Raw genomic sequence first — 24,678 nt, forward strand, 5'->3', positions numbered from 1 at the left:
ATTTCACCGAACAAAAGCATAAATTGTTACGGCATAACAACAGATAGTATTAAAAGAGTGCACGCTGTTTGACTGGATACCATGCCTTTAGCTTGAGTAGACGCAAGAGTAGAACGATGACATAATTTATCTCAAAGTCAACACGTAAAGTCTTCTTTTCAGCTTGCTTCCTCTGGGCTTACTTTATATGTATGGCACACACACGAATTTGCTATGGATTTAACAGAGTTTCTATTTTCTTTTATTCATTTGTTGTTGAATATTTAATTATACACTGTAGTCCCTAATGGATTATGTATCTCTTACCGTTTTACTCAATTAGATGCTGGAATCCTGGCATTGTTTGCATATTACAAATCATTACAAGGTCAAACCAAAACCTACACTTTACTAAAGTTCTATCCTGGTTTTCTTAATTTGTTCTAAAGAGGATTCTACAAATTAAACTAGCTCCCATTCCTTCACCTACCAGGGAGCGCCAGTGTTGAGTCCCATGGAGTTGTTCCCAACCCCAACTTCCTGTCTTACTCAGTTATCAACCCTAGTTTAGACATGCATATCAACACAAACATTTTATTACTCCAAAATCTTGGAAGTAAAAAAGCTGGTTATAGTTTAGCAGGGAAGATACAAAGGTTGTCTTTGGAAGAGGTGTGGCGCAGAGGCCAGGGCGACTGACGCTGGAATCTGGGGCTCATGGTTCGATCCCCGAATCTGTGGCAGGTCAGCCCAGCACCATGTGACGCTGGGCAATAGCTTGCTTAATCTTACCGAGGGCCCCCAGCGCCGGGACACCACTTCGGAGGTAGTTGTGCGCTTTACAAATACTGGTATTTCATTTCATTTGTCGGATAGCACACTCAGGCCCCCTAACCATGAGGTTTATCTTCTTGCTACCAAATTTCTAGCAAATTCCACATAACCAGATCAATCCAGTTCTCAAATGAAAGCATTAACATACATACCCTAAAACATGTTTAATAATGCAAACGATAGCTGCACCTATGATATGTTGCTTTCATATGCTGAAGATAAAATACCCACTCTATTAATTCAGGACTACACATGACAAATTTCCTGTAGGCAGATAGAATGGTTAAATGTATACAAACACCCTTGAACGGGAACACATTGTTACAGTTAGTTTTATGTTTTACCTTAGTACATTATGTTTTACTTTAGTACATAAGACCAGAGCCCTACTACCATCTTAATCTTGGCTCCCTGTGACAAGTTATAATTCAATTTAAAGTGCAGCATGTATGACAGACAATTATGACAACTTGCTCCACCTCCTCTGTGAAACAATACATTAGGTACCTGCCAAAGAACACAGTAACTCAGTTCAGTGTGGTCTCTAAAAGTTAGCAGATTCCTTGGCTCACCGCACATTACCACCAAGTGGCCTCATGTGTGGCTCAGAATTGAAATAAAAACCAGCTTTCTTTCTCCATAGCTCCTGAGGCCTCCAACTAATAATAAACAATGCAATGTATATCTTCTGTGACGAGTACTATTCAATATGTTTTGTAGTTAAAGCGAAGCTTTCACCAGACTGCCATGGGCTGGCTCCACGTTGAACCGTGTACACAGAAAATGACCCAAGAACTAATACTGTTGGTTACGCAGGACAGGTATGTGTTTGAACAATTGTTACCATGTTTTTAAGTTTTAAGTAGCAGTTAAAACAGTATCCATGTCAGTGGAACACTCATCTGAGCAGTGAGCGGCTTGAAAAAGCAGTAATGACATATATTCTATTGTCCTTTTTTATTCATTTTGGGAGCTCTCCCAAGTCAAATGTATTACCCTCTATCTAGTCGTTGCACGTTTATTTTCTTCACTGCACAATTGACGCTTTTAATGTTTACTTTTCTATAATATGCCACTGCAAGGTGCTAATCAGACACAAAACCACCATACTTCCTGACTCAGACAAGGCACAATCACTACAGGTCATACACAGCCAAAAGCAAAAACCAAGTAAGGCAGCTTCCTGTGATGGACTGTGGGGCATTAGCAGAGGATACGAGTTCAGACCAACCAAGGGTTCACAGACCTCGATGCGGTACAGTAAGAGAACTGCTAGGACAGTGACAAACTAGGTAGATGTTTCACCTCGTGGGTAGGGTATAAACTACTCTAATAAAGTAATAAAGTGGGCAAGCGGTTCTCAGCTCAACGAGGAATGTGTCGGCTCGTACCTAATGAACAGTCCTCCAGTCTATTCAGCAAGGTATGCCGGGAGCACACATTCCTCAAATGACATCTAGATATGGCTTGACAAAACAGCACACTGTCTGTATGGGAAGTTGGTACAGACTATTGTCACCTCCTTGGGTCTGGGCACAGCATCACCCTGTCCGCCGGGAGCCCAGATAGGAGGCTGGTAGAGACCGCTGTCCTCTGGTTACAGCTGAAGGCAGCAGTTCGCTGTCAGGTGAGATGTCTTATGACGCACTGCTATAGACCACTAGCTCCTCATTATTGTCCTCCATGAACCCCCTAGTGTGGTCAGCACAGATGATGATGACCGCTGGACACAGCTGATCTTCAGGCGATTGGATTCCACTTGGGTGGCCTATAAAGAGAACCTCTCTCTGCAGGCGGTGGGGGCTTGCCGGGCTTTCACTTCTTCGCCGGAGGTGGCTGGCCTGGATGACGAGCGGCCCTCACTGGGCTGTCAGCGGTGGCCCCTGCTCCCCGTGGTCCTTATTCCAGAGGCAGTAGAACTCGGTGAAGTCCACGTAGGGCTCCACGCGGCCATCCTGGTCCGGCTGCAGAGAGTGCGAGGGCCGCGAGCGGAAGAGGCCCCCGTCCGAGCTCGAGCTGCTGCTCTGCGTGTGCGTGTTGGTGTTCGTGGACTGCAAGGTGACGGTGGGGCTCTGGCTGCGGTAATGGAAAGAGAAGAGGGACAATGATTAATATCAGATGGTGGCGACGCCAGCGCGAGTATCCTCACCTACAAGCTGCTTCTCTGCGTCCCCCCTAGTCCCTTCCTCTGTACCGACTGAGCACACTTCAATAATAGCTCTGCGGCCCTGCCCCCTTCGCTTCCTAAAGCCAGCAGGGTCCCCTCAGACACATCGCAGCCCGCCACCCTCAGCTCGCGGCCGCCATGTTTCTTACTTGGTTAGCGTGGGCGTCACCTCGTCCAGAGTGGAGCTGCTGTGACTCCCGTTCACCATCTGCCCCTGCGACGGCATGACCAGCGAGAGAGTGACGCTGGTCTTGCTGGTGTTCTGCGCACTGGAGTAAGGCACAGAGACTGGGTATATGCGCCCCCCTACGCAGAGAAAGGAAAAGAAAAAACAGAGGAACTTTAGTGAGGACAAAAGGAGCGTTGTGGGAGAAAAGCCGGTGCCACGATTCACAGCCGAAAGCAGAGACGCCCATAGAGAGCTGCAGAAGAACGAGAGGAATGGACGGGGTGGACGTCAGCCAAACTACCGAACAAAGCCCCCTTGCAATGCTCCAGGCGTCACTGGCAGTGGGGCCGCGGGTAGCGCGCGCCACGGCCTGCGAGTGCACGCGAGAGACTGCTGTGGAGGAGCCGGGCTGGAGTAAGGAGACTAGACAGACACCACAACAGCCGGCACGGGGAGGAGGCCAGTCGCGGAAAAACATGGCAGGTCTGCTACGCAGTGTGTAGGGCCAGGACAGAGCGCTCTAAGTACAGCGTGTGCAAGCCTGTGCCAAGTTGCTCGCCTCCTCCTCCTGGTGTAGCAGGACTGCGGGGGAGAACAGGCGCAAGTGTATGTGTGGATCAGAGGCTAGAGAGAATGTACTACGGGTTTCTACAGTTTAAAGATGTAGGGGTCGCCCGAGGTGCAGCTAGCAGAACTTCTGTTTAGGGAATATCGGGGGTAGCAGGGCTGTTGTGCAAAGGGTGCCCGATTCTTTGCTATATGCTTGGTAACACTACGTCTGTACAATGAAACCAAATGTTATCAGATGGTGGTAATAACACTAGATAGACGTGTGACTCCATTCACAGTGCCTGGTAAATGTTCAGGGTCATCCTCAATCCCATGAAAAGTGCTATGCAAACAAATGATGGACGGAATGCTGAATAAATCATACATTCACCCCCTGTCAAGAGATCTGGGTTAAATCCATTGTTCATTTGCTCACCATGCCACCCCAGTTTAGACCCAGCCACATGCAAATCAGTCTTGACCCTGTGCCTCAGGGGAACAGTCCAGACTGAACTGCCAAGCCAGGTCCTCCCTGGACCGGAAACAAGCATCCTGAGACCGGTTTCTTGGTATTACCCATCATCGGCCAGGCTAGCTTGAATCCAGTGGCACAGTGAGTAAGGGACCCATGTCTGGGCATAAACATCCCACTTAGGGCGAAAAGTGGTACGCAAACAAATGATGGACGGAATGATGAATAAATCATACATCCACCCCCAGTCACGAGATCTGGGTTAAATCCATTGTTCGCCAGGAAAGAAAACGTAGGCTGTGGGGTTGACATTAAGGCATCTCCTCTCAGAAACATTGGTTTCAAGGAGGAGACTTTGGAACTTGGCGAGAACAATGCGCACACTGAAGCAGCATGTTTCACTAGCTTGCCGTGACACCATCCACCCTACTTCCCTCACCTCTACTAAGGGAATAGCATGCCTTTCAACATAACAAGGCCACCCAGAAGCCCATTTTGGAAGCAATCCATGCGCTAAATTTAAAATTAATGACAAAAACAGACAAAAACGAGCTTAAATGTTTTGAGACGGACATTTTTATAATAATGTCGTATTTTACCTTGAAATAATTCCAGCTAATACAGATTTATTAGCTCACTTCCCACATCAGAGCAAAAGGAAAATGTACTATTCTCATTAGGACGTCGAAGTAGATTTGACCTCTGCAAAGCTGCCACACCCTCAGTGTTTTTTAACTTTAACCAAATACCCTGACAAGTGAATAACAAATGCAGGGAGTGGTGTGACTCTGGTAATCATTACTGGTAAATGTATCATAAGAGGGTGTATCAATTAAATTGAAGGTTAATAATATTGCGAAATGCTCGGCTTGCATCTCGTGCGCTGGTCCTGGTCCTTGGAGGTGCTTCATTTCAGAAAGCGCCTATACTTGGACTTGATGCTTTTTGCAGGCCAGTATCCCTGACAAGGGCTATGAAGAAAATGGTGCACAAATAGAAAAACTCCATCCCCAATACACTGGTGACTTCCCCCACCATTAGCCCTCTTTAGCGAAAGGGGCAAAAGCTTGCATGAGAGTGCAAGCAGGGCGACACCTACCTTGGGTTGGGGTCAAAGTGGGTGCATTTGCTTCCTCCAATGGGTAGCCAAAGTTGCGGACTAGGAGTGTCATATCCTCATGCCTGGAACAGAAGCGGGATCGCTCACCACCACTTGCGAAAGTGTCTCGGTGAATGCGTCTAACGCGGTCCACCACAGCCTGGGCCACCGCATCCAGGGACCCCTGTTTGGCGAATTCTGTAGCAATCATCGCAGCAATCTCCTGCAGCAATAGCATTGATAGAGAGCAGGAGAGAGAAAAGAGGTAGGGGTCAACAGAGGCCACAGATAGTAACACAAACAATGCTCGTTCACCATTGACCCGGTACACAGACATAGGGAACATGATCCACCTCTAACTGGATATGACAAAGGCAGACCTATGATTGGGACCCTCATTTCGTTTATACTTGTGCCATGGATCTTTAACCCTCCTGTACATTCGCCAGAGAGCCTTAGAGAGAAGGCAAGCTTTTGGATCAATCAACTGAAATCCACAATGTTTGGCTAAAGCCTTGATGATGAACACAATAAATTCTTAAAAGCCACTAAAGAATTTACCAGTGATTATTATTAGAACTTGTTTTATGGACGCCTGAATTACTACTCCACATTTTAAATATGATACATTGTTCCACTATGATTACATTAAGTGTCAGTATTACATCTTATGGTTTTGATCACAATGAGAAACTAAAACAGTGTCTCAATAATGATTTGAAATGCATTGTTTATGTTACCGATTTTTACTTTTTGGTCAACAATCCTTTGTATCTTTAAGATAATATGACTTATGTGCATTTTCACCACTAGAAATATTGCTGTTACTGATTTTAACTTGACTTTTTATCATGGGCTTAGATCAGGCACCAAGTCAGAAACTGGGTGTCTCTACTTGATTAGACAAGGGTCTGAATTGCTTATTTATTTGCTATACACTTAGATACTCCTCATTATGGGTTTCTCCTCACCACGAAAATGCCTGTTATAATACTAAAAATTTAACTTTCAAGTCCATTCTGAATACGGAGTACTTCTAAAGCCACAAACCGAGGCATATGTTCCCAGCAATTAAGGGTTCAGGGCTTTTAACTTGGTTTTGCACTATATTTAAACATTTCCCCGTAATTTTAAAGTCATACGTTTAATCACAATATCTTTGATTGATTGTGAATGAATAGTAAGTATTTAATTTACAAACATCTCTTTGGATTTTGTACATATTTGTCAGTCAAAAGATTTTCAAAATGTATTTAAAAAAAAACATTAACATTTTTTTCTTTGGTATCACCTTTCTCTCTATAGCATGTGTTGCTACACTAGAATGTATATCGCGGCTTAACCCACCGTCTTTCCTTCAAACCATAGTCTTTCTTTTGGCCAATAACATGCAACACTTCCAGTACATAGCAGCCAATATGGCGTCCACTGTAAATACGATGGCGTTAAACCGTCCGTGGTCTTTGATGTTTAACTAATATACAACGGGTTAGCCAGGGGGTTATCATGTTATCAGTCTGGTGAGATTTCTTAACGTTTTTACTTCTCTCTACTACTCTACTCTACTACTCTAAATTGATAATTAATTGATTTGTTTTTTGATTCTTCCCTCAATTAAGACCGGAGCATTTCATATATCTTGTTTTTCAGATATTCTTTATAAACTACATTTGCAAACAAAGGTCTCATCTCATCTAATAATGGCGAAGCATTAACAGTTCCTTTGCAAAATGTCCTTGCCTATAATGTTTTTTATTAACACGCTTAATCCAGGCATAGTTTAGCAAAATATCTTTTCATAGATATTCTATTCTATTTTCTAGAAAACAAATATTAATGGACAGTGCCCACAGCATGAATCAAAATACGGGCAATAAGGTGATCACATCTTTAATTAAGTCTTAATTTAAATTTTCAGGTAAGAAAAAATTAATGTCGTTTTCAACTTAATTGTTTTAATCCTCAATTTATCATATGGATGGGTAAAAATGTATATAAACAGCTGCGGCCCGTGGAGGGAGTTCCGTGGGGCAGGCAGGCGGGGCGGGAGAGGGGCAGGGTGGGGGGTGATAAACACCGGAATATGGATGATTGAGGGTGAGTAAACAATTAGATTAATAAAACGAATTTCGTTCCGTGCCCTGCATCGCAAAATGCGATGCAGGGCACGCTACGAAATTCGTTTTATTAATTTATTTTTTTACTTAACTGCAATATATGGTATGAATCTTATTAATCAATTGCGATTTGCCCATATTTCTATTAAATCTCAAACTCGGCCAATCAAGAAATATGTAACTTTGGCTTTTTAATTTGAAGCATTAATATTACAATGATATCAAAAAGCAAATTGGCAAATGTTAAGTCTGCCACGATAATCCCCAATTTAAGTGAATCATAAGAATGTTGTTGTAACAACCCCATCTCATAATTTGGGTACAGTGGTTATAACTGATTGATATAGCTTTTCGGAAAACCGATATTACTTTTTGGTAAAAATAACTTGTAAACACTGGTATGGTCAAAGATTTCTGTTTTGTGGGATCTCTTTTTCTTCTACTTCTGGTTTTCTCACCATTTCTTGTCTTTTTACAAAATGTATCTTTCTTCAATTCTTGCTTATGGTAAATTAATCACAATAGAAAAATATTTTTGAATTCTGGATTTTGTAGGTGGAGATGTATGTATGTCTTGGAAGTATGTTCCTGTGCCCATGCCAGTACCCTCCCACACCATCTTTTGCACATGCTGACCTCTCTCACCTGATTGGCCTGACCAGGCCCATGCGCGCACTCCAAAGCCTTGTAGAGTCCCTCTGACATCAGCACTAGGAACCCCGTCACACCATCTAGGGGGTGTCCACCATGCACCTCCGGCTCCGCTGTGATTGGTTTGGACTTTGCAGTGCTGAGAGGAAGAGATGGAAAGTGATGCGGTGATGCTCATAAGTGAGTTACTGCAAATAGAGGGGGTGTCCCTCAAGAGCCATAGTGAGAAATTGTTGTGGCGAGAGAGGTGCATCAAGTGTGATAGCACTCGGGGATGAAAGTTGTAATTCGCAAAAGGTTGCTGTGGGGTGAGAGGTGCACAGAGGGAGCTGTAATTTGTTTATTTACGTCTATCCCATATTAGTGGGGAATTAAAGTGTTAAAAATCCCTTGCAGGGCATAGCAGTCCGACCATCTAACAGCAACAATGAGACAATAGAGAGCGCACATGGATCAAGAAATGTGCCTGCGGCAGCACCAAACATTTGTCAAAAGGCATAGGCATTCTCTTGTTGAGTACTAATATTTTTCTTCCCAGTAGAATGTTTTGTACAATCCATCTGGCTACGGTAGCTTTCGATACCGGGTGCCCTTTCAATTCTTATGCATGAGTAACACTATTGTGTTTTTCAAATGTCATTTGTAACATCTTCGCAATACATAATAGCCCTCTGGAAAACTAGTGTGTGTAGTGCAGTTTCTGCTACTATTTACACCATTACTGATTGGTTAACATGAAAACTGAATACCACCTTAGGATCTTTGAGTTATGTCTCAGCACCACTTTATCTACATGTACTTGGAAGTATGGCTCTTACATAGTAATAGCTTGCATTTCATGGACCCTGAATAGCGAGGCAGTTGTTACCAAAAAGACAATTTTCAATTAAATTAATTGAAGCATTCCATTTACCTTGCTATTTATTGCATCTCTTTTTATAGTCGCAGAATGAGGTGGAGCTCTGAATGGTCTGCCCAAAATAATAATTGCCTATGTCCACTATTTCAGTTTTTTTTTAGGTTGAGCCTAGCAGCACCCATGCGCCGGTCCGCAAGGCATGCTGTATCCAGTGTGTGGGCATTCAGCACGCCCATCGCTTTTGATTGGTTCTTTCATGTGCTTTTAAAAAACCTTTGTTTTCATTGCTCTATAGCTTACATTTGTCCCCCCTACAACGCCCTACACAACACGGGACCTAGGTACCTTAACCAACGTCTCGCATTCCACGCACCCACCAGAGACCTCTGCTCCGCCCAACTGGCTCTGGCCACCGTCCTACTTATTCACAAGACCACGGCCGGAGGAAGATCCATCTCCTACCTTGCAGCAAAGACCTGGAACACCCTGCACCTCCACCTCAGGAAATTGTCGTCACCACCGCAATTCAAGAATTACCTCAAGACCTGGCTCTTCAACAGAACTACAGTGCCTCAGATGGATCAGCAGCCCCCCCACCCCCACACACACACCTTACTGAGACCAGTAAGGGTGAGTAGTCATGCTTTACAAGACACTAATTGATCCTTTTGCTGTTTTGGTCACTCCCTGGAGACTCGGCGGCGCACACTCCCTGCAGCCTTGCCGTGAAGCGCTTTCATGCCTCAGACAAGCTGTTTATTGCCAAAAAGCTGTGCTAATGTGTTGAAGGTGAAGGGGAGTTTTATATTGCAGCTTGTAGCTGATGTTCCACGGATGGGGCATTACTCATTGAGAAACGGGAATCTTCAGGATTCTGGTTAAATGATTTCTCAACCCTACCTCAGTAGATGGCTATGCGTTAAGCTTTCCCATCTGGAAAAAAAAAACATTGAATGTGGGGTTGCACAGGGTTTGACCCTACCCACCCCTTACTCTTCAATATTTACATGAGACTGTTGGCGTACCTGTTTCATCAGGTGAATGTAATTTACTATATATGTGCCAACAATATATAACTAATCTTTGGCATATCCCTTCATATTTAAGCGTGATCACCCATCTCTCTGTGTCCTCTAATAACTTGATGGGGAATGAATAACAACTTCCTGAATCTAAACACTATAACAAAACAGATTCTGCTAAACTCTCCCACAATTCAGATATAAGATCTTAACTAGCCATCTTCTTCTGATCCTGCTTCTACAGCTGCTACACAAGTCTGCAATTTCAGTATCCATATTGAGTCAAAGCTCCGACCTAATTCTCATGTACCCCAAGGTGTCCAAAACTACTTCTCCCACCTGAAAATTTAAAGAAAAGTTTCCCACTCCTATATAAGGAACACAGGGCTCCAGTTGCCATCACACACATATAATCCCATCTGAATTACAGAAAACACAGACTCCTTAACGTCCCTAAGAGCACCTTTTCCACGCTCCAGTTTATTCAAAAACACTGCTGCAGGCTGCCCTGCTGTCTCAAGAAATAGGACTATTTCCCCTATCCTTGCAACGCTACACTGGTTACCAGTACACAAATGTATTGATTCTAAAACTTTGACCATTGTGCATAAAGTTCTCTTTACAAATAAACCAGAATTTCTCTCCAAAACTTTTTATCACTAGAAGCCTCCCAGACTGCTTCAACTGGAAAATAAATTACTTCTACAAGTTCCCAAAGTTAGAACATCAACTTTCAGACGATAATTCAGTTTCTGTACCCGTGGCCAAACCTTGGAATTCACAGTCTCAGCATTTAGGAAATCATCCATCACTATTTCTAGGAGAATATTGAAGACCTTTGTTTTTAATACCTAACCTTGCACATAATCTTCCTTATGGCGGACCATCTCTTCTACAACCAAACAGCTTACAGTGCCAAGAAACTTTTGCGAACATGCGCTAAACAAATTACCATTACCAAAAATCTGCCAATTTGTCTTCAAGTCTATGCTTTATGTCTTTCTACGCCAACCAAGCCTTTTGTCGCAGACCAATTTTATGGGCTTTTTGTGTTGTGTTTTTGTGTTGTGTCATTATCCTTAACATTCCTCAGGTCTTATTTATCTTTCAATGCCGAGCTCAAAGGTTTAGACTTCTTTATAACATCGATATTTTACGCATCAATCCACGTGATAAGTGTTTTTGACATCAAAGAAGTTTTTGTCTGTTTTGCCAAAAAGAAAAAAAACATTTAATCGTGCACTATTTTTCTAGACACACCAATTATACGGTAGAATAAATGCAATGCGTATGAATCTAGAAGAGGTTCAGGCACCATATGTCTGTTTTTCCTGTACTTGAGCTGGGCTTGCAGCACAGAAGCTCAGCTCAAATGACACCCATGATACTCGTCTTTACACTGCTTCCAAACTACAAAGTGGGCTAAGAAGCTCACTTTGCACCTCATTGTCAATTAGGAGAGGACTTTTTTCTGCAAAGGTGATGATGATGAAAATGGCCACAAGAACACACTTCATCCCTTTCTCAAATCCTCAACAACTGGAAATCAAATCTTCAGATATAAGTGTTTGTTCGAGATAACCGGGAATGGCGTCTTGCTTTAATGCAGTGCTTATATACGGACATTGCAGTATTCGGGTTCTCCCTTTTCACGACTTAGTAAATAAATCTACCACTGCTTTTGATGAGATTTGGTTTGTTGAATTTCACCCACAGAAAGCAAAACTTGCTTTCCATGCAAAAAATGCATGGCTTATCAGACAAGAAGGGTGCTACATGGGATGTGGTAGGTGAGTGGTGAATGATCACAGAGTGACAGGAAAGTGATAGGGGTGTTAGATAGATTGAGCGCTGAAGCGGAGAATGGATATCTGAGCTTGTGCCAGACACAAGAATGCAATTTGTGAATCAAAAGTAAAGGAGGTCTTTTTGACAAAAACTAAAAATTAATGGACCAAGGACTTGAGCAAGGAACCAACCAACTGTGTGAGCAATTATACACAATTATGTGTTCCATATGTTTGTACTGAACTCCTTTTAAAATGTATACCAACTGGTGAGGCAGTAAAAGCTTTGTATCGCCCTGTCACGTATACTACAATTAACTGGATCAGTCTAATTGATTTTATCCGTATTGTGAAAATGTGCTTAAAACCAATGCAGGTTACATAAAATGAGTAGCAGAGGGGGGAGAGTGGTTACTGAAAAGAAGAAGGGGCACATGCTTACCTCAGCAGGTCGATGTCACTGAAGCCATACTTCACCTTGTAGTCCCCGATGCGCCGTGTGCTCTCCTGACCCCCGATAAGACCCAACTGCTTCACCTTCCCAGGATCCAGACCTGCAGATTGTGAGAACATGAATATATTCAAACAACTATAGAATGAACTGCATGCCTGATACCTGGGAGGAAAGGCATGAGGAGCTAGAGATGTGCACATCTCATTGAGGTGAAAGCCTCCAAGGAAAGATCGGAGGAGCCAGTGTCAGAATGCAGACATAGTGAAAGGCAGACGTGAGGAGTCAAGGCCCATAATCGGTAGCTCTGATCAGCAGTTATTTTAGAGTGCATTACTCCTCCAAGGGGCTGGTGTATTTGAGGTCAAATATAAAAAGAGGGCAGAGTCTTGGTCGCAAGATTCTGAAGGAGTGGTGTATTAGAGAGCAAATCCAAATGGCAGTAGGCCTGGAGGGCAGAACTGAGAAATCACACTTTGAGTTTTGTTCACAGAGGGGCCTGAAATTCTGGATGTCAAATGTTTGGCATGGTTCTTCAAGGCCAGTACTAAAAAACCCACAGCCTTGAGTAGTCCAACAGGAATAGATCTGAGGGGTTGGAATTCTGGAGGGCAGTGCTTGGAGGTTCTGAGAACAAACTTCAAGATGTACCACGTAAGGTCCAAGAAGCAGGGCTGGAAAGGGGAAATAGTATTAGTCCTGAAGGCTTCAGAACTTAAGAGCTGGGAATTTGTAGACTGAAAAGGCCCAGAGTCCCACAAATAACGTTACACAACAGCCTTCCAGGGAACCCTGGGTAAAACGTACGCAGCCGCAACTTTCTTTAACATACCAAGATCCTTCCCCTTCCTCACAAATCAGACCAATCACTTGTTGGAGGACACTTTCCAAGAAACAGGCACTCACCCAGTTCAGAGAGTCGGAAGAGTTCATCCTCGTTCTCCACAGTGTGTGCAACATTAAGCTGGGTAACTTGTAAACCATCCACCGTCGACTTACAGAGCAGGGCACGATTGGTTCCTATGGAGGCAGACAAAGTTTACTGCAGAAGCTCTCTCAGATAGCGGGTGTTGTTATAAGTGTGGTATGTGGGTCTCGTGTCACCAAAGATTGCATTTCTTTAGCAGACTTTAATAACCCCTTCAGCAGGTAAATGAAAATGAACTCCCATTCAACCTACCAACGTTGGCGATGTACAGTTTGTTATTTAGGATCAGTGCTACAATAACCATAGCCCCTCCTGAAATCTCCCGCTCCAAAGTCGCTAGACGCTCTAAGATCTTCTGGTACTGAGGAGGAAGCTGATGGTGCGGTACACCCTAAAGGGCAAGAAGGGCAAAAGTAGAGAATTAAAAGAATGACAATGAGAAACTAGACGACAGACAAATTTGGTGCACTTTTAATTAAAAGGTTCATGCCAGAGACAGCAAAGCTAACCCTCAGCACTGCCATCCCTTGGTTATAGAGGACGGATTACCTCTGGTAGTTGGGACAGAAGGCTTGCCTTTTCTGCCAGTTCATCATCAATAGACTCCAGAAAACTTCTTTCCACCACATCGAATGCCTGAAAAGAAGGCAGAGAGAGAGAGGAGCAGATGGTTGAGGAAGAAACTTAAGCTAACATTAGAAAGAGCAACATGAAAAAATACATTTTGCCAATGTCCTGCCAAACATATTGCTGCCTCTGACCACTGCACCATGGCCAGGGAAAGGAGCTACCCTGGCGGAAGATGCCTTGCGGCAGTCCCAGGGCGGTCAGACCACCCTATCTGTAATTGGGCAGTTGGACTGCCGGTGCAGCGGTGGCTGGACCGCAGTGCCCTCTGCGAACTGAAGGATCAACCCCTGTGTCCAGCCTTTGACACAGACTTGCCTTGAGTCTGGGACATTTGTAAGTGGTTGTGAAAAACCATCAGCCACCAGCTGAAAAAGGAGCTAAAAGAGGGAGAGGTGAGTAAGCTACATAATCCCTGGGTTCTTCATACTTGGGCATTCAGACTTCTGCGAGGGTAGAGATGCCAGAGTGTGGGTGAAAGCCACGCCCAGGGTGCTAAAAGATTGCCATAGCACTCGCCTCCAACTGCGGCATGGACCAGGTGTTCAGTGCTCATGCTCCTACCCTAGGTTGCATACTTCTGGGATGTCCAGAGGGTCCCTTCCTGTTTATCAGCAGGATTTCTTGAGCAAGACAACAGATTTGCATGACTTAGGCAATATGAGCAGTAACAGCGGGTACAATAGAGACAGAGACACTAATTATAGAGTAAAACAACATGAAGCGGGAAGTGAAAATACTTGATTGGAGTCTTATGACAGACAAGTATGGCCAACGGGTGTGCTTGGGTTACATAAAGTGATTCAGTCATGGTGTTTCACTAAGGCAGGTTCCTGTGGCACAGTGCTTTTTCTATGTGCAGAAGTATCCTCTCCTTACAGATTTATGTTGTGTAAGGCCAACCTAGTCCTCCTACCATCCCTCAATACTTAACAGAGTTGGCAGGAGTGGAGGGTGTAACCACCACACCTCTGCCTGCATATTCTTTTACCCAGGCATTCTCCTGAAACAACTTGGCTGGCATCAGTCTTTGTGTGTGGATCCTCATAGGCACAGGAGCAAAACCACGGCAGGAGCAGAGGATGCCAGGAGTCGGGTTTAGTGGCAGATGGGGAGAACAAGAAATTGAGCTGGGCTGTTTGATTCTCAAGGTTAACTGTTGTAGAAGTGGAAGCCTTGCTCGGAATTTTAAAAGATAGCAGGTTGAGGGGGGAGGGGTAATTTTATAGCTACAGGTTTGGGCAACATGGCTGACTCACTTATGTGAGTGTTTTGGGGGCAGATTAAGTAAACACTCTTACAGAAAAAAAGCACACAAAAACTAAAGATTCTGTACATGAAAGCATACCAAGCATACCAATCTCTCCCTAACTAGGTCTGTGGTAACATGGAGGCCTTTTAGGACATGGTGCACGGTCTAGCAATGCTGGAGAGGTTGGGGGAGAAGCATGTAAATATACATATTTTGAAAGGGACTGATTACAGGACCTAATGGGGTGAAGGTCAGTGATGACAAGTCGCTTCCTTGCTAGAAAGGAGTTGGCCGTGGTCCAATTTAGCTGGCCAATACATGCAGTACCATTCATCCACAACTTGATTTAAAAAAACTAAATCCGTTAACCTGCATTACAGTGTCTGGGATCTCATGTTTGGTAATTAACATGATAGAGGGGCTAAATTGCATGCCTCTTATTTCAGGATCCAGGATCAGAGGAAGCTGTTTCTGTTCTCCATTTCAGTGGAGCAAGTTTCATTACGACCAGTTTTTTGATAGATCAGTCACACGCTTTTTCATCCTCTCTCACACAACCCCAGCATAAAGCTCAGCTGAAAATCATTGGTACTGGAGCTAGCCATCAAGGAATTACGATACATAGCCCTGGTATAAACAGCTTAGCAACAGTGACTTTTTTTCATTGTGCAACTCTTTATATTGACAATCAGCAGCAGAAACAGGTACACGACCCTTAACTGCTTCTCAGGCCTGTGCCGCCAAGGTACCAAATCAAATTTATCTTGACTTGGATGTCCTTCTACAATGCTTGCGGCTACAGAATGATTAAAAATATGCTCTGATACAACATGCTTGTCTGTTTCTAAAAGTTAGTTCTTCATAAACAGCAATCTGCGCATTTAATTTGCAACATTTTATTTGCAACTCTGGCTGTGACACCCTTGCTAACTTTATCTAATCTAGATGCAGTGAAAGTTCTGGATTTTAACATACCTTTCTGTTGAAGAGGAACGTGTAGTGGTAGAAGGCATACTTTATATGAGTTTTTTTATTGATGTTTAGTGTTTTGAGTACTACTTCTTAAGTCAAAGATAGAAGCCCATGGTTCACTGGTTCCCTCACGACGAGAGAAGATCCCTCCGACAAGCCGAAAGAATCTGGAGACAGCACCCATCGGCAGATCACCTGAAACTTCTTCGCCAGGCCAGCAATGCTTACAACAAAAACATCCTCAATTCAAAAAAAGAGTTTTTCAGAGCGGAACTAGGAAATGCCCAGAACAGGCCTCGCAAACTCTTTGAGATGATCAAACTCCAATCGAACAAACTGTCCAAAACAGCAAAAGAAAACCACAAGTCTCTCATCACCTCCGAAGATTTCTCCTCGTTTTTCGCAAACAAAATCAAAACCTTAGGTACCGAACTGAAAGCTGCCTCACTCCCCCCACCGAACATTGACCATCCGCCTCCTCCATCACTGCTACCGACAATGACCTCACCCAAGAATCTAGCGCACTGGTCCGAATTCTCACCCTACGATGAAGACTCTGTCGCAAATATCCTTTCCTCCTTAAACCCGAATAACCATTTCAACGACCTGCTCCCCTCGAACTGTCTTGCGACTGTTGCCAAATCCATTATTCCTTGCTGGACTGCGATAATCAACGCCTCTCTCCGGCAGGGATCAATCCCGACCTCGCTGAAAGCAGGCCAAGTCCTCCCCATTCTGAAAAAGCCATCGCTGGACCCAGCCTCCCCAGATAACTTTAGACCAATCTCCAACATTCCCCTCTTAGCGAAAGTGCTGGAAAAGTGTGTTCATATACAGCTAAGTCACCACATCAACAACTTCCATCTACTCGATGACTGCTAATCCGGCTTCCGACCGGGACATAGCACTGAAACCACTATGCTCCACATTGTCGATGATGCTCTTCAAGCCCTTGACCAAGACAAAACTTGTCTCCTAATCCTCCTTGATCTATCCTCGGCCTTCGATACGGTCAACCACGAGATGCTACTTGAACGCCTCAAACTTAGGATGGGTTTAGATGGCACAGTACTCGATTGGTTTAGTTCCTACCTCCAAAACCGATCTCAGAGATTCCTAATCAATGGCGAACATTCCACCCCCTCCGTGGTCACGGTGGGAGTCCCTCAAGGATCAACGTTGTCCCCCACCCTTTTTATTCTATTTAGAACCCCTTGCCAAAGTCCTTCGCACTGCAAATATCTCCTTCCATATGTACGCTGATGATACTCAGATCTACATAAAAATCTCATCTATTGCGGAGATCCTCACCCTGAATGAGGCCCTGAAACTGACCGTCCGATGGCTCGCCTCAAACCAACTCAAACTCAATGCTGATAAAACTGAGTTCCTTCTAATCTCCCCGCCAAGAGCAACTCGGAGATACAGACTTGGATCAAATCTATCACAGCCTTAAACTGTCCCCCGCCCATTGTGGACTCGGCCAAGTCACTGGGAATCACCTTGGATTACAACCTAAACATGCGAAACCACATCAACTTAATGGCCAAATCTGCCAGATTCCACCTGAGCTACCTATGGAAACTGAAAACCTTTCTAGCTGCTCCCGACCTAAAACTTGCAGTCCATTAATTAGTTATCTCTCGGCTGGAATATGGTTGCTCCACCCTCTCTGGTTTACCCAAGGTCTCTCTGGCACCCTTAAAAGCCTGCCTCAACGCAGCCGCCAGACTACTTACTGGCTCTAGAAAATTCGATCACATCACTCCTCACCTGAAAGTGTTGAACTGGCTTCCCCTCGAGGCTAGGATTCACCTCAAGCTGGCATGCATCACGCACAAGGCCTTCCACACCAACTCCCCGGCGTATCTAGCACAGAAGCTTGCGATATCCAGAGGAAGCAGAAAATCACGATCGGCAAATACCTTCCTACTCCGGCCTGCACGTTTTAAGAAAAAAAAAACTACAATCGGGCTTTCACCGGGACTGCTCCAAGAATATGGGACTCCTTCCCTCCTGACATCAGAAGTATCCACTCCCTGGCACGCTTCAAAAAAGAGGCTAAATCCTTCCTCATGGGTAAATTCCTTGGCTAAACCCGCTCCACAGCCACCGAGAGACTTAGTACCGTGTGATATCCTGTCTACTGTATGATCCTTGACTCTGTAAATTACCCTGTGTATAGTTTTCTTTTCTTTTTCAGTCTCTTAATGTAAAGCACCCCTGCAATATCCTCCCTATTGTATGACCCTCTATTCTGTAAAATGTTCCTATGTACAGCTTTCACCCCCTCCCTCCTTTGCACATTCCCCTTTGACACCCTGCCTACCATATGACCCTTGATTCTGTATAGCCCTCCGATGTATTGCTCTCATGTGATAACCGTCTTTTCTGTATTACTCCATGAACCTGTAAAGCGTTCTGATACCCGCAGGGGTCAAGTTTGCGCTCTATAAAACATTAAAATAAATAAATAAAATACTTCTATCCAGTTTTCTTTTAAAACACTCAGAATAAGGCTCTCAATGTTGTAATTTTGGATTTGTAATAACTGAACTAAGCTGTCCACTGCCTTGTCAACTGGATCCTTGTACGTCTCCGTAAGATCCTAGACATGGTTTGACCTTTCTCTGCGCCCAGCTTGTGAAAGAGGCTTAGTTTCCCCCTAACTAGATTTTTTCAAATTTCCAGTGCTTATTGTGGTGGACTAAACAGACGGTTGCCTGGAAAGTATTGCATGCAGAAGGTCTCAGCCAACAAGAATGCAGCTTCACCAGTTTCCATCAGTTCTACTGGTAAATTTTGCAGGTGAGGTTTTGAACCAGCATAGTGTCCTAAAGATTACCGCAGTTGTGCGTGCATCCTCGCGCTCACAGTTTAAATTGTACAGTTTCAAAATTGAACATACTCTAATAAGGTCATCTAGCCAGAAATGTAAGTAACACTTTTACTAGTGGCAGCATAACATCTAGAGATGTAAACATTTCAACACATTTTTTACCAAAACAGGTCTTTACTCCATAGTTGTTACTAAAAGACTACTGAACAACTGAGAATAGGACATGACCTCACAGAATTCTTGAAAATAAGCTGCCACTTCACCAGCCTCCTCTGATTATGATACAATTATCAATTCTAGCAATTCTTCCTTCTTTTGGAGGAATTTGGAGATTATATACATTCTCGAATAGTACTGCTGAAAAGTCTTTGAGGCGAGTGCCAAGATATCATGTTGTATTTGCTATTGTGAGGTTCTGTCACCTAAATCATGCATTTATGTTTTATTAATCACTTTGATTTTAATGTGGACTAAGTATGTTGAAGTGTATTATTTGAACATTTTATATTTCATCCCCGCTCCCCCCAAAAAACTTTTCTAATTAATATTGCTTGAGTTCCATTACCCTACCCACTTAAGTCATTTATCCCGATTTCCTTAATTAACTATACATCTCCTTTTTTAGGTCTCACCTGTCCGGTTGCAAAATACCTACTGTGAACTTTCATTGGGTTTACAGCCTGCCCACTGTTTAGCATTGGTCAGCTTGGTCACTTTCAGTTGCCTACTTCTTAATTGATGGCTTGCCTCTTTCTTGTGTGTGTCCCTCCGCAGGAGCATACCCTTTTTACAATCCCTTTGACTTGCTGACGTTTATCTTTCAATTGATCACTTTAGCAAACTACATTTTAGGTCTAAGCTGTCTGGTTGCTAACAACATCTTGGGGATATTGGGAAAGCTTCCCTGGCAATGCATTCTGCCCATTATTTATCACTGGCTTTGTGTTTTGTAAGTCACATTTGATTGCTCTCTATTAGCTGGCTATATTTGTTATAGGCTGTCCAGTTTCAGTTTGCACCTTTGGTGGCCCATATCCTATTTACTGTGTTCTTCCACCAGGGGTGTGGAATTTTTTTAATAATCTACTTGGCCAAGGGACAAAATGGTACTGAGATCTACATGTCGTGTAAAATCCACTTGTCCCACCTACTCCATAAATCAATTATAAGGGCTGACCGAGAAACAACTGTCTAGTTTATGGGAAAATACGTACTTTTCCCACTGCTCGCCATATACGCAGGATGATATCACAGTCCGCTTTATGTGAGGGCAGAATTAATGATGGATACATTTTCTCCAGGAACCAGCAGCCTCTCCTTTAATATTTAGACCAGGAATCGGCCCGCCACCTTTAAACTGGGCTCAGAAACCAGCACCCCATGGCCATTCAACTCCTAAGCTGAGCATATGCACCAGGGCCTCCCTAATTTTGTCCCTCGAGCCAGAGACCTCTAGAGCACAACTAGGGGTCTTCAGCCACCTCTAGAGCACGCACAGGAGTCTCCAATCCACCACTACTCGCTTTCTGGAAACAGGTCTTTAAACCTTGATGCATGTACTGTGGATGCAAAGGCAGAGGTCAAATGTCAGGTTCGGTCTTCTATGGAAGCTTGGCGTTTACTTTTCTTTCTCTGACTTCAAAGTGAGAGGTTTTATGTAATAATCATGCTGGCTTCTCGAAGTGTTCTTTTTTTCTAGCACACTACAAAATGTAGATGTCTGTAAATGATCTGTGCAGATATTTTAGAATATATCAGAATTAGGAAAGCACAAATTAAGCATATTTTTTGGGTAATTCTAAAGCGTGGTGGAAACAATTATTATATTACAATAAAAACAAATCAATACACTAGCCCATGACATTTCGACACATTATCCTTTGTGAGCTGTATACTTTTGTCAGTAAAACTGTATGTCTGTGCAAATGTAATGACGTTTCAAATAAAGATGTGCTGTCTGTTATGGCAGTGCCTTACCACACCATGCATACTCCACTCTAACCCATGTCACAGCCCTCTGCACCACTGAACTCTACACCACTCCACTTGACACCACTCCAGGCCACTCCATTCTACTACACTGCACTCTATATCAATGCACCCTACTCTGCACCACTGCACTCCACACCCCATCACTCTCCCCTGCGCCACTCCACACTACTAAATGCCACTGCAATCTACGCTGTACCACTCCACTCTAGTGTACACCACTCTACGCAATGCACTCTACACAACTTTAATCAAAACTAATTCACTCCACGCCAATCTACTCTGCACCACTGAACTCTATGCCACTATACTCTACAACATCCTATGCCACTGCATTATACTCTGCACCACTGAACTCTATGCCACTATACTCTACAACATCCTATGCTACTGCATTATACTCTGCACCAATGTACTCTACGCCACTCTACTCTCCACCACTGCACTCTACAATATTGCATTTTATGCCACTGCACTCTACTCTGAAACAATCTACAGTACGCCACTGCACTCTACTTAGCCATCCCTCTGTATGCCACTGCACTATACCCTGAGCCACTGCACTCATCTCTATGCCACTGCACTCTATGCCGCTTTACCTCAAAACCAATACACTCTACGTCACTGCACTCTATGCCAACCTACAACGCACTGTGTGTGCCATAATACCCAGCAACACTATACACCATTGCACTCTAGGTCATTGAACTCTATGCCTCTGTAGCCTTCTCGGCACCACTGTACTCTGTGCCAGTACGCTCTATGCCATTCTACTCTGCACCACACTTCGCCACTACACTCTACTGTGCACCACTGCACTCTAGGACGCTGCACTCCATGCCATGCCACACTAGGTCACTCTAGTCTATGCCACTCTACTCTTCAACACTGCATCCTACGCCAATGTACTCTACTCTGTACCACTTCACTCTACGCCGGTATACGCTATGTCACTGCACTCTACCTGCACCACTCCACTTTAACCACTGTACCCTATGCCAATGCACTTTACACCATTGCAATTTAAGCTGTACCAGTCAACGTCACTTGCCTCTACGCCACTCTACTCTAAAACTGCACTCAATCAATCAATCAATCAGGATTTATAAAGCGCAGCCAATCACCCGATAGGGTATCCAGGCGCTTGCAGATCCCGGAGACTTATTCAAACAGCCAGGTCCTGAGGGTCATAAGGAATTCTGAAAGTGAGGCGATGGTCTGGAGGTATGTGGAGAGGCTATTCCATTTGCGATGTGGGAGAAGGAGCCACCTCCACTCTGCTTCGGTAGATGCAGGGAATATGGGCAAGTGAAAGGGAGGCAGAGCGCAGTCTTCGTGATGGTTGGTGGAAGTTCAGCCGGTGGTTAATGTAGGCAGGTCCTTGGTTGTGTAGAGTCTTGTGTGAGTGGGTCAGCACCATTTTCCTCAAAACCAATGCACTCTATGCCAAATACTCTGAACCACTGCATTCTATGCCACTGCACTCTATTCTGCATCATGGAACTTTACTCCACTCAATTCGACACACTCTATGCCACTGCATTCTATGACACTATGACCCTCCACTCCACAACACTCTAATCTACAACACTCTACTCCACTCTATGCCATTCCACTCTACATTACTCTTTTCTACAAAACTCTACACAACACTCTCTACAGCACTCCACTCTGCGCCAATCCACAACACTCTATACCAGTGATACTCAAAGTACGGCCCGGGGGCCGCTTGCGGCCCTCTTGACCTTTACATGCGGCCCCCCCCTGGTGAACAGCAGGACGAGCTACTGTTAAATTGCTGAACACTAATATCCAGAGAAAAAAGTTAAATAAACAGGCAAGCATGTATTAAACTGCAAATAAATGTTTTCCTGTTTATTTAAAATGATTTAGACCTCTTTACACAATCCTTGACAAACCCAGACCCGCTACCATCACCCTGCTGTCATCAGTGCGGCCCTTGGACACATTAGAGACGGTACATTGTGGCCCCAGGGCCAATGTTTGAGAGTACCCATGCTCTATGCCATTCCACTCTATGCAACTCAACTCTGACACACTACGCCCTCCCAATCTACAACACTACTCCCTCCACACACTCCACTCCACGCCACTCAACTCTACACCACTCTCTACACCTCTACGACACTCCACTTTATGACACCCCATACATCTCCACATCACTCCCCTTTACACCACTAACTCTTAGCCATGCTTAACAGCAGCCACACTGGGGCACAGCCTGGCTAAAACATACTGGCAAGCCAATAGCTCTTCCATAGGAGAGACCCATTGGCTTTGCCAATGCTTTGTTTCTTTTTGGTTAAGCACTCTATGACATTGCTTAATTTTTTCAACTCTTTCTCTCATGCTTCTCTCCTCATCACCGTGTTGCTGTAGGAAGCTGGCTCTGTATATGATACTGTCACTAGGTGGTAATACCTTGCACAGAGTCCAGGGGTTCCCCAAAAGTTACATGGCTCAATGTAAAACCTAAAGTGCTCTATTAGTGGTAGTGTGGGGAAGAAGCCTTGGGGTGTAAGACATGTATTGCACAACAGTGATCAATAACGGATACACAACTTAGTAAGGAGATCGAGACCAATTAAAAAAAAAACCTTTGTGTGTACTTTGTTTTAAGACCCAGGTCTTCGTAATCAGGTAAGTACATTTTTTATTAGAAATACTTCTCACTTTGAAAAATCAAACTTTTTCACACGGTCCAATGTTATCCTACGGGGAAAACAATATTGCGGTTAAACAGGTAATCTTGCAATCTCAATCTTATGAGCCAAACTCAGCATGGGACAGGAGTCAGGTAGGTACCAAACCTGCACTACCAGCAAACAAGGGCGTCTGGGTGCAGAGATCAAAATCAGAGTTAGAACCAATTCTTTCCAATGGAGACAGGAGGTGCCTGGAGTCACACTACTAACAGGTAGTTAAATCGGTTGGTGGGACCAAGCTTTGGAGGTTAGCACAAGCACAGGGGGGGTCACAAAGCACCACCAAACATACACCACCAGCGGTACGGAGCAGTCAGGTGCAGGGTGCAAATTCGATGTAGGACGCCCAATGCTTTTCAATGAGGATTCTCCTGGCAGCAAAGAGGCTGCAACCGTGTCACAAGAGGTTGTAGGAGGGAGATCATCGCAAGCAGAGGTAAGTTGGGAAGGAGGGGGTGGTAGGGGCACCATTGGTTCAGCTCACCAAGGTCCAGGGTCTTCGGTGCAGGGGTGCCTTTCTGCGTCAGTTTTTTTTTTACCGGAGCCGGTCGGGGAGAGCCTCTGGATTTACACTGCAGGTGCCGTCGTGGAGGATAGGAGAGGACACGAGGTCAGGATCACCAGGGAGCCTTCAACACACAGGTGAGCCGGGTGCAGAGTGGGCTGGGGTCGCGGATCCGCCAGGATCCAGAGTCTTTGGAGTTGGGTTCTTCTGGACAGGCCCGCTGTCCACGGGAGATTTGAGTCTTTATTGAAGGCTATAGTCCTCTCAGGGGTTTTAGAGGTTGCTGGTGCAAGATGCAGGGTCGTCAAAGCAGGAGACAGACCAGTAGGGCTGGGGCCAAGGAAGTTGCCGTCTTCTGGCTTCTGCTGCAAGGTCTTCTTTCTTCTTAGGTCGTTGCAGATCTAAGGACCAGGTCTGGGGGAGCCACCTAAATACTAAATTTAGGAGGCGTAATAGGGGAGTAACCCGGGGGGGGGGGGGCAATGGGCACCTTACTTGAGGTGACTATACCCTCTGATATCTCATCCTCCAGTGGGAGGGAGCATCATTTTAGCTCCGATTAGAGGACTTCCCCCCCCCCCCCCCCCCCCCCAAGTTGTGCTTCATCACCTCTCTTCCCCTACCTTAGGGGTGGGTGCATCTCCTATCTTTTTAGGTTTTGCCTGCAAGTGCGCACGTAGTGCG

The 24,678-nt window shown here is 44.5% G+C and overlaps 1 protein-coding gene across 2 annotated transcripts in view; it reads right to left on the bottom strand.

Moving 5' to 3' along the window:
• Positions 1-218: 218 nt before the first annotated feature.
• Positions 219-24,678, bottom strand: part of TAB1 (TGF-beta activated kinase 1 (MAP3K7) binding protein 1) — a 183,353-nt gene continuing 158,893 nt past the window's right edge. Inside the window, exons 4-11 of one of the 2 annotated variants that reach the window (XM_078683463.1) lie at positions 13,634-13,720; positions 13,337-13,475; positions 13,063-13,176; positions 12,148-12,259; positions 8,032-8,176; positions 5,270-5,492; positions 3,130-3,286; positions 219-2,889 (exon numbers count right to left, since the gene is read on the bottom strand). In XM_078683463.1, the coding sequence (XP_078539589.1) occupies positions 2,673-2,889; positions 3,130-3,286; positions 5,270-5,492; positions 8,032-8,176; positions 12,148-12,259; positions 13,063-13,176; positions 13,337-13,475; positions 13,634-13,720 (1,194 nt within the window). In that variant the 3' untranslated portion in view covers positions 219-2,672. Of the gene's footprint in view, positions 2,890-3,129; positions 3,287-5,269; positions 5,493-8,022; positions 8,177-12,147; positions 12,260-13,062; positions 13,177-13,336; positions 13,476-13,633; positions 13,721-24,678 lie in introns of both variants that reach the window. The other variant, XM_078683459.1, reaches the window with a different exon arrangement.

The sequence above is a fragment of the Lissotriton helveticus genome, chromosome 1_1 (assembly GCF_964261635.1).
Source record: "Lissotriton helveticus chromosome 1_1, aLisHel1.1, whole genome shotgun sequence".
NCBI classification, from domain to species: domain Eukaryota; kingdom Metazoa; phylum Chordata; class Amphibia; order Caudata; family Salamandridae; genus Lissotriton; species Lissotriton helveticus.